Source organism: Centroberyx gerrardi, chromosome 8 (assembly GCF_048128805.1).
Source record: "Centroberyx gerrardi isolate f3 chromosome 8, fCenGer3.hap1.cur.20231027, whole genome shotgun sequence".
NCBI classification, from domain to species: domain Eukaryota; kingdom Metazoa; phylum Chordata; class Actinopteri; order Beryciformes; family Berycidae; genus Centroberyx; species Centroberyx gerrardi.
The window spans coordinates 23778105-23792358 of record NC_136004.1 but is presented as its reverse complement, the minus strand read 5'-3'; the positions used below and the strand labels follow the sequence as shown (position 1 = coordinate 23792358).

Below are 14254 nucleotides of genomic sequence, written 5' to 3'. Positions count from 1 at the left end.
CATTCAGCTCCAAGACTGTTGGTTATCACTTCATCACCATGCACGACCATTATCTTTATCTTCATCTTTATCTTTCAACATTCCTGGACACTATCAGTTTGCCCACTATCAGAAATAGCCTATAGAGTTTTACGCTGGGTAAAACGCTGGGTAAAAGTTGGGTAAACGCTATTCTGCAAATAAAAAAGTGGGTAAACTGGGTGTAGGTGCGTTTACCCGGATGATAACCACAGTAGGGAGAGTCAAATATATGATCAAAACAGTCATCCTTACTCATTCTGTCATTGATAAAATTTACTATTCCTCATTTTTCCTGGGACCCACTGCAACCCCATTAAAAAACACACTGAAAAGCCTTATTTTCCATTCTCCAGCATTATCTCGCCTACAATACCCAGAATTCCGCGGAGGAGCCAGCCGCGCTGTATGCGCGTTACGCAATGTTGTTTCAAAGGTTGTGTACACTTCACGGATTCCACGTTTCGGGAACACAATGTGACTGTAAGTTTATGAGGAGCAAGGCCGGGTGGATTTCGGCTGCAGAGGGGAAACTCGTACGGTAAGCGAGAATACAGCTCAGCTCTGCTTACTGTAGTTTTATTCGTTCATTGGAAAAATCATAAATCAGAAACTCTCGAGCAGAAGATAATCGCATGCCCTGTAGCGTCTGGACGAGCGCTGGTTTAAATCAATAACATTGGAAATTTCACATGACCCAAATGCCTGATGATGGGCAGAACTCGTGGAAATAATCAGCGCTGTCCACAAGTTTAACTCTTGGGACTGAGTGTCTGGCTGCACCATTACGACAAGAAACGATAGTGATCTTTAGTGAATAGTAATAAATAGTAATACATAAAATTACAAAACTACATATTTTATCCTATAGGGATATTATAGAAATGTTATAGTGTAGGAGATGAAAAAATACCATGAGGTACGATAAGGTCACTAAAATTCGCTATTGAGTACCACAGACACACTGCAAGTCCCCAATAGGAATGTTATAGGGACATTTTGTTCCCCAGTTTTTGTGGACATAGTCAAGTCTGACACTGCAGGCAACAATGTCTATATGTTTGGATGTTATTCCCACCAGACTTAAAGCTTAAAAGCACACATCTGTCAGACTTTCTCTGTCTCCTCTGACTGCCTGTTGTTGCTCATTCTCCTCTCCTTTGTCCCTCCCCCTCTCTCCTACTCCTACATATTTCACTCTCTTCCCTAATTCCCCATCCCCCCCTCTCTCTCTCCCTCCTCTTCTCTCTCAACCTCTCCTTGCCTAATCAGTGTATACATCATATGTGTTGTGTTGGATGTTCAGGTCATACTGTTTCTGTCTCCCTCTCTCTCTCTCTCTCTCTCTCTCTCTCTCTCTCTCTCTCTCTCTCTCTCTCTCTCTCTTCCAGAAGATAAAAGCTGATATCCAATTCTGCTTAGAGTTTCTCCAATGAGTTTCCTCTCTCTCTCTCTCTCTCTCTCTCTGTATATCTTCCCCCCCTCCAGTCTGTCATCATGACTTCCTGACGCCTGTGTATTTGTCCCCGTCATCACTATGAGTGGTGCTGCGCTGGCCGTTGTGGTGGTGGTCGTCTTCTTCTTGGCCCTCTACCTCCTGCAGCGCTATGGAGACTTGCAGAAGCAGCAGCGGATGGTGCTGTTGGGAACGCTGCTGTCCTGGTTCCTCTGCTTCCTCATCGTCTTCATCCTGCCGCTCGATGTCAGCACGGTATGAAACTACTGGAACTATATAGTGTGTGTGTGTGTTGCATGTGAGTATGGTATGGAAGATTAAAGATTCAGTCATTTATTTTATTGTCATATCAACCATAAGTTGCTAGGAATTTCTCCAAACGTGCTCAGGATAAAAAACAGGACAAGACACTTTGTGTGTGTGTGTGTGTGTGTGTGTGTGTGTGCACGCGGGGCTATCTCTGTCAGTGTGTGTATGTGTGCCTGTGTGGGGTCATTGTGTGTGAGTGAGTGTGTGCTGTGTGTGGGACCCCTCTGTTTATTTACTTTGTTGCCTCCGGAGTCTTACGTGTGTGGGTGTGTGTGGGTGTGTGTGTGTGTGTGTGTGTGTGTGTGTGTGTGTGTGTACACGTGTCCTCCGCTCCTCTTCTAGACCATCTACAAGCAGTGTAAGCATGATAACGGACAGCATCCAGTGACCGGAGTGAGACACACTGATCAGACAGAATCCAACTCATCTGTTTATCCAACCGGCAGGTAAGTGGGACTCTGTTCTGAATGATTGAAGACGCAGTTTCTTGAAATGCAGAAAAACTTGGCCACATGTTCACTCCAACATGCTGAACAAAATATCACATTTTGGCTAAAAGATATGTATGAAAATGAATGAAAATAATCTTGCGATGGTAATGCAGTTGTTATATACATCCAAGCTATGAATTGGACATTTTAACTTGCATCGTTCCTCAGGTAGAGGGAGTTATGAGCCTCAAGCTTTGGACCTAGACAACAGATATTGGCTTTCAGGTGTTCATTGGGTTTTTCACAGACGAGCCTCATTTATTGATCCCTCTCACTTCCTGCTGACAGTTTAGATGTGTTTCAATGCTTTAAATCTTATGAACTCTAGCTTCCATGGTGTTACATTTGACATAGCTTTTATTCTCAGCAACTTAGTAATGTGTTAATACAAGCCTGCATACTTTTTGTGGGTTGATACCATGTCCTAGGGATTGAACTACACATTACTAGTTTGACTTAGTCGAGTAAAGCAGATAAATCACTCAAGACGCCACATCCAGAAAAGCCTTGGAAGGAACACCCTCTGTCTGTTGTCTTATCTGAACGAATGGCCCCTGACGCACTCAGTGTCTGTTGTTTAACAATCCCTGTGATACTTTGAGTGTCTCGCACAAAATGTTTTTGCTGGTGGCAGTAACAGTGTGTGATTATGTGACCTAATCTGTTTCATTTTATATTCATGCAGTTACTGTTAGGTTCTCTGCATAAGAGTGTTGACTGAAAAAATGGCTTGTGATGATGCCATGGATTTCTAAATTTCACCGGTTTTGCAGGAAATTGGGTTGGATAATTATGGAAGCATAGCATATCTAGTAGCTTTAAACATGAATTTCTTCAGAATAATTGGACACCTTTTTAATCTTCCTAAACAATGGCAGTGAGACAGTAAATGTAACTGGTTAAATTGTTGAGTAACAGTTGCACCTTTAACTCACGGGGCTGACTAGTGGCATGTTCAACAGTATATTTATCAGTGTGCTTTTGGTTTTTGTAGATAATTCAAAGTGTGTCATTGCACTGAGGTTGGAGGTTTCTGTGTCCCTTTCACAACAGCCAATAAAGTTATGTCATCATCGGTCATATGATGTAAAAAGGTTACATCGAACTGTTTGTCTTTTACCTCAGTTGATAAAGGTGTAAGCATATGTCCAGTGTGTTGTAAATGGGAAGAATTTCACTGTTTGCTTTGTGAAACTTTACTATGAGTGTGTACACACGTTTGCTCACACTTGTCTGTGTGTGTGTGTGTGTGTGTGTGTGTGTGTGTGTGTGTGTGTGTGTGTGCATGTGTGTTTCAGTGTACCCAAGGTGTGTGAGGAGCCATGGAGTTACATCCCAGATGGCGTCCTACCGGTGTTCTGGAGAGTGGTGTACTGGACGTCCCAGTTTCTCACCTGGTGAGATTCTGCCACTCACACTCACTTACACACACACACACACACACACACACACACACCCTCACTCACTCAAACACTGACTCACTCAAACACTGACTACAGGAGCTATCACTTTCCACCTTTTTTTTTGTCATTTGGTATATTCACTGTCTCCGTAAACACGTTCACTTTCATGCTTGTGTGTGTGTGTGTGTGTGTGTGTGTGTGTATCTGTGTGTGCAGGCTGCTGCTGCCCTTCATGCAGTCCTATGCGCGGTCAGGGGCTTTCTCCATGGTTGGAAAGATGAAAACAGCTCTGATCGAAAACGCCATCTACTACGGCACCTACCTCCTCATCTTCATCTCTTTACTCATCTACCTGGCTGCTCACCCGCAGTGGCAGCTCACATGGTAAGTAAAGCACACTGTACCATTGTCAGAACTTGGCCTCTATCCTACATTTGCACTGCGGGATTTTCCATACAGTTCTTCTTGGGGCAGAACAGTAGTACGTCAGTAAGTAAAGTTTATTTATATAGCACCTTTCACAGAGCAAAGTCAAAGTAAAATAGTTCAAATAAGACCATAAAACACTAAAAAACAATAAAACATAAACAAACAAGAGACATAAAAACACACAGAATTACAGATACAAGAGGCTAGGCAAAGGCCAGTCTGAACAGATGAGTCTTTAGCTGCTTTTTAAAAGTGTCAGCAGAGACCGCAGATCTTAAGTCCAGTGGAAGAGCGTTCCACAGTTTAGGCTCAATCACCTTTTGTTTTGAGTCTAGAGCGAGGGACAACCAGTAAGCCCTGGTCAGAAGGCCTAAGTGACCTGCTGGTGATGTAGGGATGGAGCAGGTCGCACAGAGGTACACAGGTGCCTGACCATGCGGGGCTCTATATGTGATTACACAAGAACCTTAAATTGAATCCTAGACTTGATGGGAAGCCAATGTAAAGAAGCTAAGATGGGTGTGATGTGTGATGTGAGACGTCCTGCTGGACCTGGTCAGCAGCCTTGCAGCAGCGTTCTGGACCATTTGTAGACCAGGTCCAGGGATGACTTGCTGAGGCATGTGAAAAGGGAATTACAGTAGTCCAGGCGGGATGATATAAAAGCATGAATAATCATCTCCAACTCAGGTTGTGACACAACAGACCTGAGTTTGGCAATGTTTCTTAGATGGAAAAACATGTATGGGTCAATGACTTAATATGTTGATCAAAGTACATAGCCTGATCAAAAAGGGACCCAATACACTGAGCAACCTTGGAAACGATACTGTCTGAAGCAATAATAAGGACCTCAGTCTTGTCTGCCTTAAGCTGTAGAAAGTTGTTAGCCATCCAGTCCTTCATGGCAATCAGACAATTGTGCAAAACAGACAGTTTGTCAGTCTTTTTAGTAACGAGCAAAGTAGCAAACGTCCATCATGACTCATACTTCTGTCTTTAGCTCGCTTCTCCTCTTGATCTTTTCTTTTTTCCTAAACTGCACACCTGATGGCTTTGACCTCCTCCTGATGTTGTGAAGGCTCAATTACTAATGCTGGGGTCAATTAGGGTCAATTACTAATCCTATGCCATCAACCACCACTGCACCGGTCACGTCAAACTTCCCAGTCTCCTGTCCTTTCTCTATCTTTGTCTCCTTTTTGTTTGTATACACTAGTGTGAACTTCGTCCCTGCAATCCTTAGTTTAATGATTAAGGAAAAAATAAAACGCAAGCGACGCATCACTCAGGACGACATCACCCAGAACTTCCAGCACAGAGACAGAAAGCAACACTTAACTGACCGTACATCAGTATTTTTCTTCAACTACCTCCCGACTCCTGGGATGTCATATGATCTTTCATTACTGAGTGCAGTCCAATAACAGTTAAGCCAAGGGATTCAGGGACACACTTCTTTTTAAACATCAAAGAAAAGAACAGAAAAGAAAGAAAAAAATAACACCAGTGAGTTCACATGAATGAGCCTCGCTGCCTGAAGTTGCACTGTGTGGCAGTGTTGTTCTGCTGGCCCCATGCCAGTGTATTGATTTGTTTGCCTTTGTAAAACTTGAACAGGACGGAGCTCCAGACCATCGGCATCACAGCGGCCAACACCTGGGGCCTGTTCCTTCTAGTGCTGTTGCTAGGCTACGGCCTGGTGGAGATCCCGCGCTCCTATTGGCTCTCATCTTGCCATGGTTACCTGCTGGCCAAGACCTACTTCAAGGCAGCCAAAATGGCCACTGAGAAGGCGGAGGCCGAGGAGAACTTAGCAGATGTCATGGAGGTGAGCGGACTGAAAAATGTGTCTAGTGGTACAGTAGATGCTCCTCCACCTTGGATCTATCCTGCGTTAGTATGGAAAAAAAAATATCTTGAGGGTGGAGCAACAGGGCAGCAGCAGTGCTGTAAAAACTAATCTAAAAAGTTCATTACTTACTTTCTTTGCAGAACAGAATCAAAACACCAATTTTTCAGTTGTACAGGGATCAGTATCTTTATCAGAATCTTGGCCCAGTCCTCCTTGATATATTACAACACAAATTCAATATAATGTCTTTTTTTACTTAAAAAATAAAAAACATTTATTTTTATCAGGAGGTGGCAACTGCCCATGAATCTGTCAGGTACAACCATTGCCTCAGGAAGTATGTGGACACCATTTTGAGAAAGGTGAGAAACCCTTCATTACTACATCTACTACCTTTACTACTGTACCTGCCTATTTGTGTCACATTTTACAGTCAAGGTTTTGTGAGTTTTTTCTGATAATCTTGTCCTATTTATATTGACATTCCTTGTTCTATGGGACTATGTTCACTGTCTGTCGTCTCATTTCAGTGTCCTGCTGAGTACCAGGAGCAGATGGGGAGAGATGTGGAAAGCCGTGTTGGTGGTGACAGCCAACAAAACATCCTTCCCACCAAGAGGAGCCTAGTCAAGCTTCATAAACAAGTAACTGTTATTTATGACAAACATAGTGCTGTGATCTGGACAGAAACACAGCAAAAAATTGCAAACATGAGACATGACAGCATGCTGTGATTTGAATAATGATGTCTATTGGCCATGGTTGTGTGTGTGTGTGTGTGTGTGTGTGTGTGTGTGTGTGTGTGTGTGTGTGTGTGTGTGTGTTCAGGTGATCTCTGCAGTGCAGAGACAGGGTCAGACTCAGGTCCAGTGGTCCATCCTGTTAGACCAGGCCTTCCATCTAGAAGACGCAGCTAAGAGCCAGAGCAGCCCGGCCCACCAGTTCATCCACAGCTTCCCCTCAGCTCAGCACCACGGCTGGCTCCGCAGGTTCATCTACACTCCTTCTGTAGGTGAGTTCAGATCATGCTACCCAAGTGCCAAATTCCTCATCCTACACTAAGGGCATTATGTGTTTTCAACCAGCCACAGCAGCAGGTGAAATCAGAATTTCATCCCCAACCAGCCGATTTAAAGTCCTAGCTACCAAAGTATTTTTGTTATAAAAGAGAAAAGACATCTTTAACACAGGTTATCTGCCAAAGTGGTGAGTCAGAATGACAGACGAAGAAGCCACTGGTCATTTTTTTGCCACCATTTGTCTAGCTAGTATTAATTTGTAATCAGATGCTCTCAGAAGTACAACATGAAATACATATCTGATGTACACTGTTGACCTACAAGCATCTACTATACTACAAACACAGTTAAATGCCAAATGATATATGATATGGTAACATAGTGCAGCATGTTGTAATGGACGTAACACAATACTACACATCCCCTGCATACTGAAGAGTAACAGACAGTCACTGTACACTGTACAGAACATAACGCATCATCAGTGTCAAATATGAAACCTTTACATACCACCATGGAATAATGTAAGATAATTTAACACAACAACAACAACACATATCAGCAGCTTCAATACAAAAATACTGGTATTGGTATTGCCCTTCAAAAACCTTTGATAGAATAGTACAAAAGTGCAGTACTCATAGAATTAAAATCCATAGAAAGGACACTTCCTGGTGTAACTTTTTGTGTTTGTGTGCACATGCATGCACATGTCATGGGGAAAAAAGTTGTTTCATTAAAGGACAGTGTATGAGACACAGAATTCTAATTGTGTGGCGGTAATATAATCCTCTTTGCTTTTGAGTGTGTTTGTGTGTGCGTCCATACATGTGTGTATCATGTGTGGACCTGTATGTGCATGTAGACTCATGCATCATGTATGTGTGTGTGTATGTGTGTGTGTTTGTCCTCCTCAGAGTGGTACTGGGAGTGTGTGTTGCGGCAGGGTTTCTGCAGGGTGCTGGCGGTGCTGCTGGCTCTCCTCTCCGCAGCAGTGGTTTGGTCGGAGTGCACCTTCTTCAGCACACGCCCCGTCCTCTCCCTCTTCGCTGTCTTCGTTCAGATGGCTGAAAAGCAGTACAACTACATCTGTATCGAGGTGGGCACATACTGTACACATGGACGGACGGGGGAAGACTACACTCACAAGCACACACTCAGACATGCATTCTGTCTTGTCTCACAATGTTGACACTAGTTTCTAGGAAATTCCTCACAAGTGAAACTGCCTTGGAAACAAGTGGAATCATCTCACCTGTTTAGCAGCATTTTTCACAAAAAAGGCTGAATATGAGACTGAAGGGATGGAAATTATTGTATGTGTATGAAAATATTGTAATGTAGAAGTACAAGTAGTACAAGTACAAGTAGATGTAAAGGAAAAATCCACCCTAGGATATCATCAATCTGCTGTAGATGGAAACATCTGGACGTGTCGTCACATTTTTTACGTTTGGCCAGTTATCCACAAAATAAATTAAGAAAGATACACCACCAAACAACACAATAGGCCCAGATGCAAGGCACATGCGTCTGGGCAAAATACATGGCCAGCTGTTTTAACAGCTGTTTTTAACAGCTGTGTTAAAGTGTGTTAGAGTGGATTTTTCCTTTAATTTGGGCTTTAGCTCTGCCATCTTTGGGGTGACCAGAAACCAAAGATACATTTAAAAATGTAAAAAAAAATGTCATCAACAAAAAAATCTCTGGCTAGAGCACTTCTTAACCCAGATGTGAAAAGAAATTTTTGTCACTAGCTCAAATGAGCCAGTATACACTTAACATGTACTCAACTGTACTGAATGAATCCAGCTAACCTGCCTCCTCTTTCTGCCTGTTGTGTTGCTTTCTCTCCACCAGATGGCGTGCTTTGTCAGCATCTTCTTCCTCTGTGTGTGTGTCTACTCCACAGTGTTCAGGATACGAGTTTTCAACTACTTTTACCTGGTGCCACATCACCAGACTGACGCTTACAGCCTGCAGTTCAGCGGCATGTATGTCCCTACTATAATTTGTAATAAAACTGATTTCCAGACTAAAACATCAAGTTCAATTGCAGCAGAATTTGTGCATTTAAGTGTTGTAATGAAAACTGTGGGAAGTCTTACAATAAACAGCTGGACGAATTAGAGGGATACAATGTTAGGAAGCACAATTCTGAAGGTGGAGGCTGAATTTGGTCTGACTTTGACCCTGTTTGGTCACACCAGGTCTCTCTCATTCTCTTCTTCTTTGTGGTCAGGTTGTTTTGTCGCCTGACTCCTCCTCTGTGCCTCAACTTCCTGGGTCTGATTCACATGGACTCAGCCATCTCCCACCAAGACAGAATACAGACCTCCTACACTTCTGTAGGTTACACACACACACACACACACACACACATGCACGCACCAACACATGCACCAACACATGCATGCCCACATACTTGCTTCGTTTAATATACTGTTTTTATGTTTTATTGTCCTATGCTTGTTTTTATTGCTTTGTTTTAATTTACTGTTTTTATGTTGCACTATGGCCCCGGGGCACTATATTTCATTCCTGCTTTTTGCATAACCTGTAAGGAGAGGAATGACAATAAACTGAACTTGACTTGACTTGGCATACGCAGGCATTCATAACAACAAACACACACACAACCATGCACATGCACAGTGTACCTATCACAGTCACGAGCCTGAGAATGCTGGCTATTCTTTCAAAAACATTTATAGTGTTCACAAGCACTAAAAACCTACTGTAGATATTTCAAATTCGGTTTATTGTGCAGACCAAATTGACTGGTGCACTGAAAATGTGGAAATATCTCCATCATGCCCCTTACTCCTCTCTCTCCCTGTCTCTCTCTCCCTCTCTCTCTCTCCCTCTCTCTCTCTCTCTCTCTTTCTCTGTCTCTCTCTCTCTCTCTCTCTCTCTCTCTCTCACTCTCCCTGTCTCTCTCTCCCTCTCTCTCTCTCTCCCTGTCTCTCTCTCCCTCTCTCTCTCTCCCTCTCTCTCTCTTTCTCTCTTTCTCTGTCTCTCTCTCTCTCTCTCCCTCTCTCTCTGTCTCTCTCTCTCTCTCTCTCTCTCTCTCTCTCTCTCTCTCTCTCTCTCTCTGTCAGATCATGGGCTCTATGCGTCTGCTGTCCTTCATATCTGATGGATTCTACATCTATTACCCCATGCTGGTATTGCTGCTCTGCTTTGCCACTTTTTACAAGTAAGAAATGATAAAACAGTGTGTATTAATTCAATACAATAATTAAACTCATGTTGTGTTCAATTTTGTGTTAAATGATCAACGACAATTATGAAATTACTGTGATGATGAGTTGAACCAGCTGGTCAGTCTCCCCTTCAGCTCCAGCAGCTAGTTGGTGTGTATGTGTGCATGGGTGCGTGTATCAAGAATTATGAAAATAATTGATACACGCAATTGAAACATTGTTTTTTATGTGTGTTAAGCAGGATTCGACCCATGTATCAGTTTATCAATACTGACCATGTCATCCACCTCTGTGTGTGTGTGTGTGTGTGTGCGCGCAGCCTGGGCTCTCGCTGTTTGAACCTCCTGGGCTTCCACCAGTACATTACCAATGATGACTTGACCTCTGACTTGGTGGATGAAGGCAGGGAATTCATCAGTAGAGGTAAGTTCATTCACTCGTTCAATCCCTCGCTTCTTTCTAATAGTTCTGTTCAGGCACAGTGTTTGTTAGGCTCATTCAGTTGTTGTTCAGTCGCAGACTTGTTAATTATTTGTTCCTTCTCTAGTTATTAAATGAGGCAGGTTCTTTCACTCATTCATCGGCTCATTCTTTTATATTAATTTGTTCACAATCCAGTTAAAATTAATTTGCTGTACTTGTCGAGGTATTCATTTGTTTATTTGTTAATTAATTGTTATTGCGAGCAACAGTGCAGCGTGCATGTTAAAAATGTAGACCTTACAGTACGTTTCAAAAGCAGGCAGGCAATTTTTATTTTTTATTTCGTCATTTTATCAAAATAATTCAACATTCAATAGCCCATAAATAATAGGTGTGCCTGGAAACAGGAAAAATATTGAATAATAGAGTGAGTATTAATAATGTAATAAGAATGTACCTACTTTTGAAACACCCAGTAATTTGTGCTTTCTTTGTAGAGAGAAGAAAACGACAGAAGACAGAGGATGGGGGGAATCGCAGATGGGTTAGAAGAATTAACTCTGTCATTTCTCTGACAGTTTTCTAAGAAGCCAAGATTACTAACATATAACAACCAACCTGTTGGCTCACTGGGTGCACTGGTTTGTGGTGTGTGTGTGTGTGTGTGTGTGTGTGTGTGTGTGTGTCTCAGGCCTGGAGGGAGCGGTACGGGGTCCAGGGGGCCACAGGATGGACGAGAAGCGGTTACTCTGAGTTAAAGGACGACGACAGCAGCCCTTCAGTCGAGGCCAAGACAAGTGGTAAAGATTAAAGAAAACTATTACCAAAGCATTAAATAATTCACTGTGTTGCACATGCATTTATGTGAGTTTTAAGAGTTAGTTTGTAGAAAAATTGGAGAATTGAACAATTGATTATTAAAAATTCCTCTATGGAGCAGATTGAGTTTAACAGACTAGATTCAGTCTTTCATGCAGAAAACCAAGGCCAAGGCTTACAGTATCTCAGGTTGGGTTACTTTGCTCCCTTTGACTCCCAATCCTCCCCTCACAGACAAACCTATCCTCAGCGTGCAGTAGTGTAACTACACTGAATTCAAATCCACCTCACCCACATGCATAATCCAACATCTATTTCTCACATTTCTCTCTTTTACATTTATCCTTACAAGGCTTCAGGCATGGCCACTCCGCTACAGTACAACAAATCCACTCCCAATTTTATCCTTTCTTTGTGTTCAGTGGCTTTGAGCAGTGTGCAGTTTGTCCATACTCAACAAAAAGAGAATACTGACATTATTTTAGATTTCCCTCCAAAATCTGTAGACTATGAACTAAAAACTTTAGATCAGGAGTATGCATTACACATTTTGTGTCATGAAGCGACACTCCACCCTTCATTCTGGTTCAAATTCACCCTTTGTGGCTGAGGATCACTTTCACTTAATATCTATTACTCAAGAAACAATGAATTCCTGCCGTGTGTGCATGTGTGTGTGTGTGTGTGTGTGTGTGTGTGTATGCTTGTGCTTATATATATACATTGTTCTCTACCTGCAGCAATCCAGTTCTCTTGGAGAGACAGAGAGCAGAGGGAGCAGCAGACTGGCCTACTGCAAGACAACAGTGATGATGACCTCACAGGCTCACCAACCAAAAGGTATGGCTCTGATTTAACTCACGCCACAATGAATCACAAACTAAATTGAAACTAATGCTTACTTGGAGAACATTACCACCACCCTCACGGTCATCAGTCATCTCTGATGCTGTTTCTACCTGGATGTGAATTGCAAGTTCTGCCCTTGCTTCTGTGGATATTTTAGTGGCCCCATCTCTCCGCCGCATGTTGCCTCTTTCAGCATCATCTGTCTCTCTGTTTTTCTGTTTTACTCTTTTCATTGCCCATGTTCCTGTCACTGTTTTCCCGGCACACCTATTGCACGCTCAGACGTCCCGGTGGGGGATCCCTCGGTGACTCGACCCGCCCAAGGTTTCTTCCATTTCTTTTTCCTAACAAGGTTTTTTCATGGGAGTTTTTCCTTGTATGCACTGAGGGTCTAAGGCTGGTGATAAAGGGCTATATAACTAAACAAACTTGACACTTGAAACCAGTTGGCAGCAGATGAGACGTTATGAAAACAAAGAATATGGCCTACAGAACTAGATCTAGTGATTGAGCTGTCTCATTCTTCACCATCCCCTCTGTCTGTCTGTCTCTGACGCTGCAGGTTCACAGGAGGACAGTACCTGTCTCTGTCGCCCTCTCAGACGGGCATTTTCGACGATGCTTGATAGAAGAAGAAGACACAGAGGGAAGGCAAGATGATACTTTTGAAATACCTTTGTGAGGGAAGTTCACATGAAGGGATAACGCCTCAGGAAACAAAGAAGAAGAAGAGAATGTATCTGAGACGTAAACATGCAAGCAGGACATGGATGAAAGTGAAAACAAACTCTCAGCGATGAGTTTCACACCTCATCGTTATCGTGACCGACTACTGTAACTGGATTATTCACTGGTAGATTGTAATGGGATTGGACCTTTTACCCTCATATGTCTCTCATCCAAAGTCGTAACCTGTTTGTGCTTAGCCAACTCTTTGAAAGTATTTTTTAATGGTATTTTTCTATTCTTTTCGTTTTTATTAGACAGCACAGATAAATAATGGATTGGATTGAGGAGAATTGATAGCACGTGGCAAAGTTATGCACCTAACTGAGGAGAAAAGCATTCAGGCTGGCCCCCTAGTCATTTACTGTATATGGCATTTCATTGTCGTCTGAGGAAATGGCAATAAGAGTTGAGAAATTTCATTTTCAACCTAGAATTAAATATGTCACTATGGCTGAAACAAAACTGTTATGAACCAAACATAACTCGGTAATTTATTTTTCTTGTTTGACATTTTGTGTCTGAATCCTGTCTATTTGCTATTAAAGGACAAGACTCTTGTTCATATCTAATGAATCCTGCAGCCATTGTTTTCTGTAAAAGTAGGATGTATAGGTGTGTCCAACATGAATCATGATCGTGCACTAAACAATAATTAGTTTACCCTTACACACAACCTTGTTGGATTATGAATGACTTTAACTGTGATACATCATCACATATGAAACAATGTGGACAAACTACTAAAATGTTGGATTATTTGTACCTTCATATCAAACTTCAGAAGTGGGCCTTTATCTGCTAAATGGTCAGTGTATCAGTAGCTAAGTGAAAAGAAATGACACAACATATGCATTAATATTCCAAATTATTTCAAAAAATAGGCCTGCTCAACACATCTACTAATGTGTAATTAAGAGTTACCTTTTTTTTATCTTAATTTTGAGATCAAAGTGCGTGAGCAACAAATCCTTCAATGCTCTCAATTCGTTTCCTGAACAGACCTGCTGCCTTCAAGTGCTCTTTGTAAACTCCTACTTCCAAGATTAGCATTCGACAGTCGAGCATTTAAGTATATTTGGTCAGAAATAACAACATCGATTCTGTTATAAGAGTGCCTTCTTGTGGCTTATGTTTCATTCTATAAATTAATCTCGCAGGGCCACTTTGCACATCAGGCATGAAATTGATGTTTGAATTATTTTATTAGCCAAATGTTGTTGCGCTCCATTCCAAACGGCGATATTTCCT

At 42.2% G+C, this 14254-nt stretch overlaps 1 protein-coding gene across 1 annotated transcript; it reads left to right on the top strand.

Annotated features, from left to right (window-relative positions):
- Positions 1-1555: 1555 nt before the first annotated feature.
- lmbrd2a (LMBR1 domain containing 2a) lies at positions 1556-13487 on the top strand. The gene is made up of 17 exons (XM_078285259.1): positions 1556-1729; positions 2126-2229; positions 3573-3671; positions 3894-4061; positions 5727-5937; positions 6249-6323; positions 6492-6605; positions 6790-6973; positions 7898-8079; positions 8841-8974; positions 9223-9328; positions 10082-10179; positions 10506-10609; positions 11107-11153; positions 11301-11409; positions 12169-12268; positions 12840-13487. Exons 1-17 carry the CDS (start codon positions 1556-1558, stop codon positions 12901-12903), a joined length of 2073 nt encoding a protein of 690 aa, XP_078141385.1. The 3' UTR covers positions 12904-13487.
- Positions 13488-14254: the final 767 nt, after the last annotated feature.

Coding starts and splice junctions, on each gene's coding strand:
- lmbrd2a (XM_078285259.1), top strand. CDS start 1,556: ATGAGTGGTGCTGCGCTGGCCGTTGTGGTGGTGGTCGTCTTCTTCTTG. Junction 8,975..9,222: donor AGCCTGCAGTTCAGCGGCAT/GTATGTCCCTAC, acceptor CTTTGTGGTCAG/GTTGTTTTGTCGCCTGACTC. Junction 11,410..12,168: donor AGTCGAGGCCAAGACAAGTG/GTAAAGATTAAA, acceptor CTCTACCTGCAG/CAATCCAGTTCTCTTGGAGA.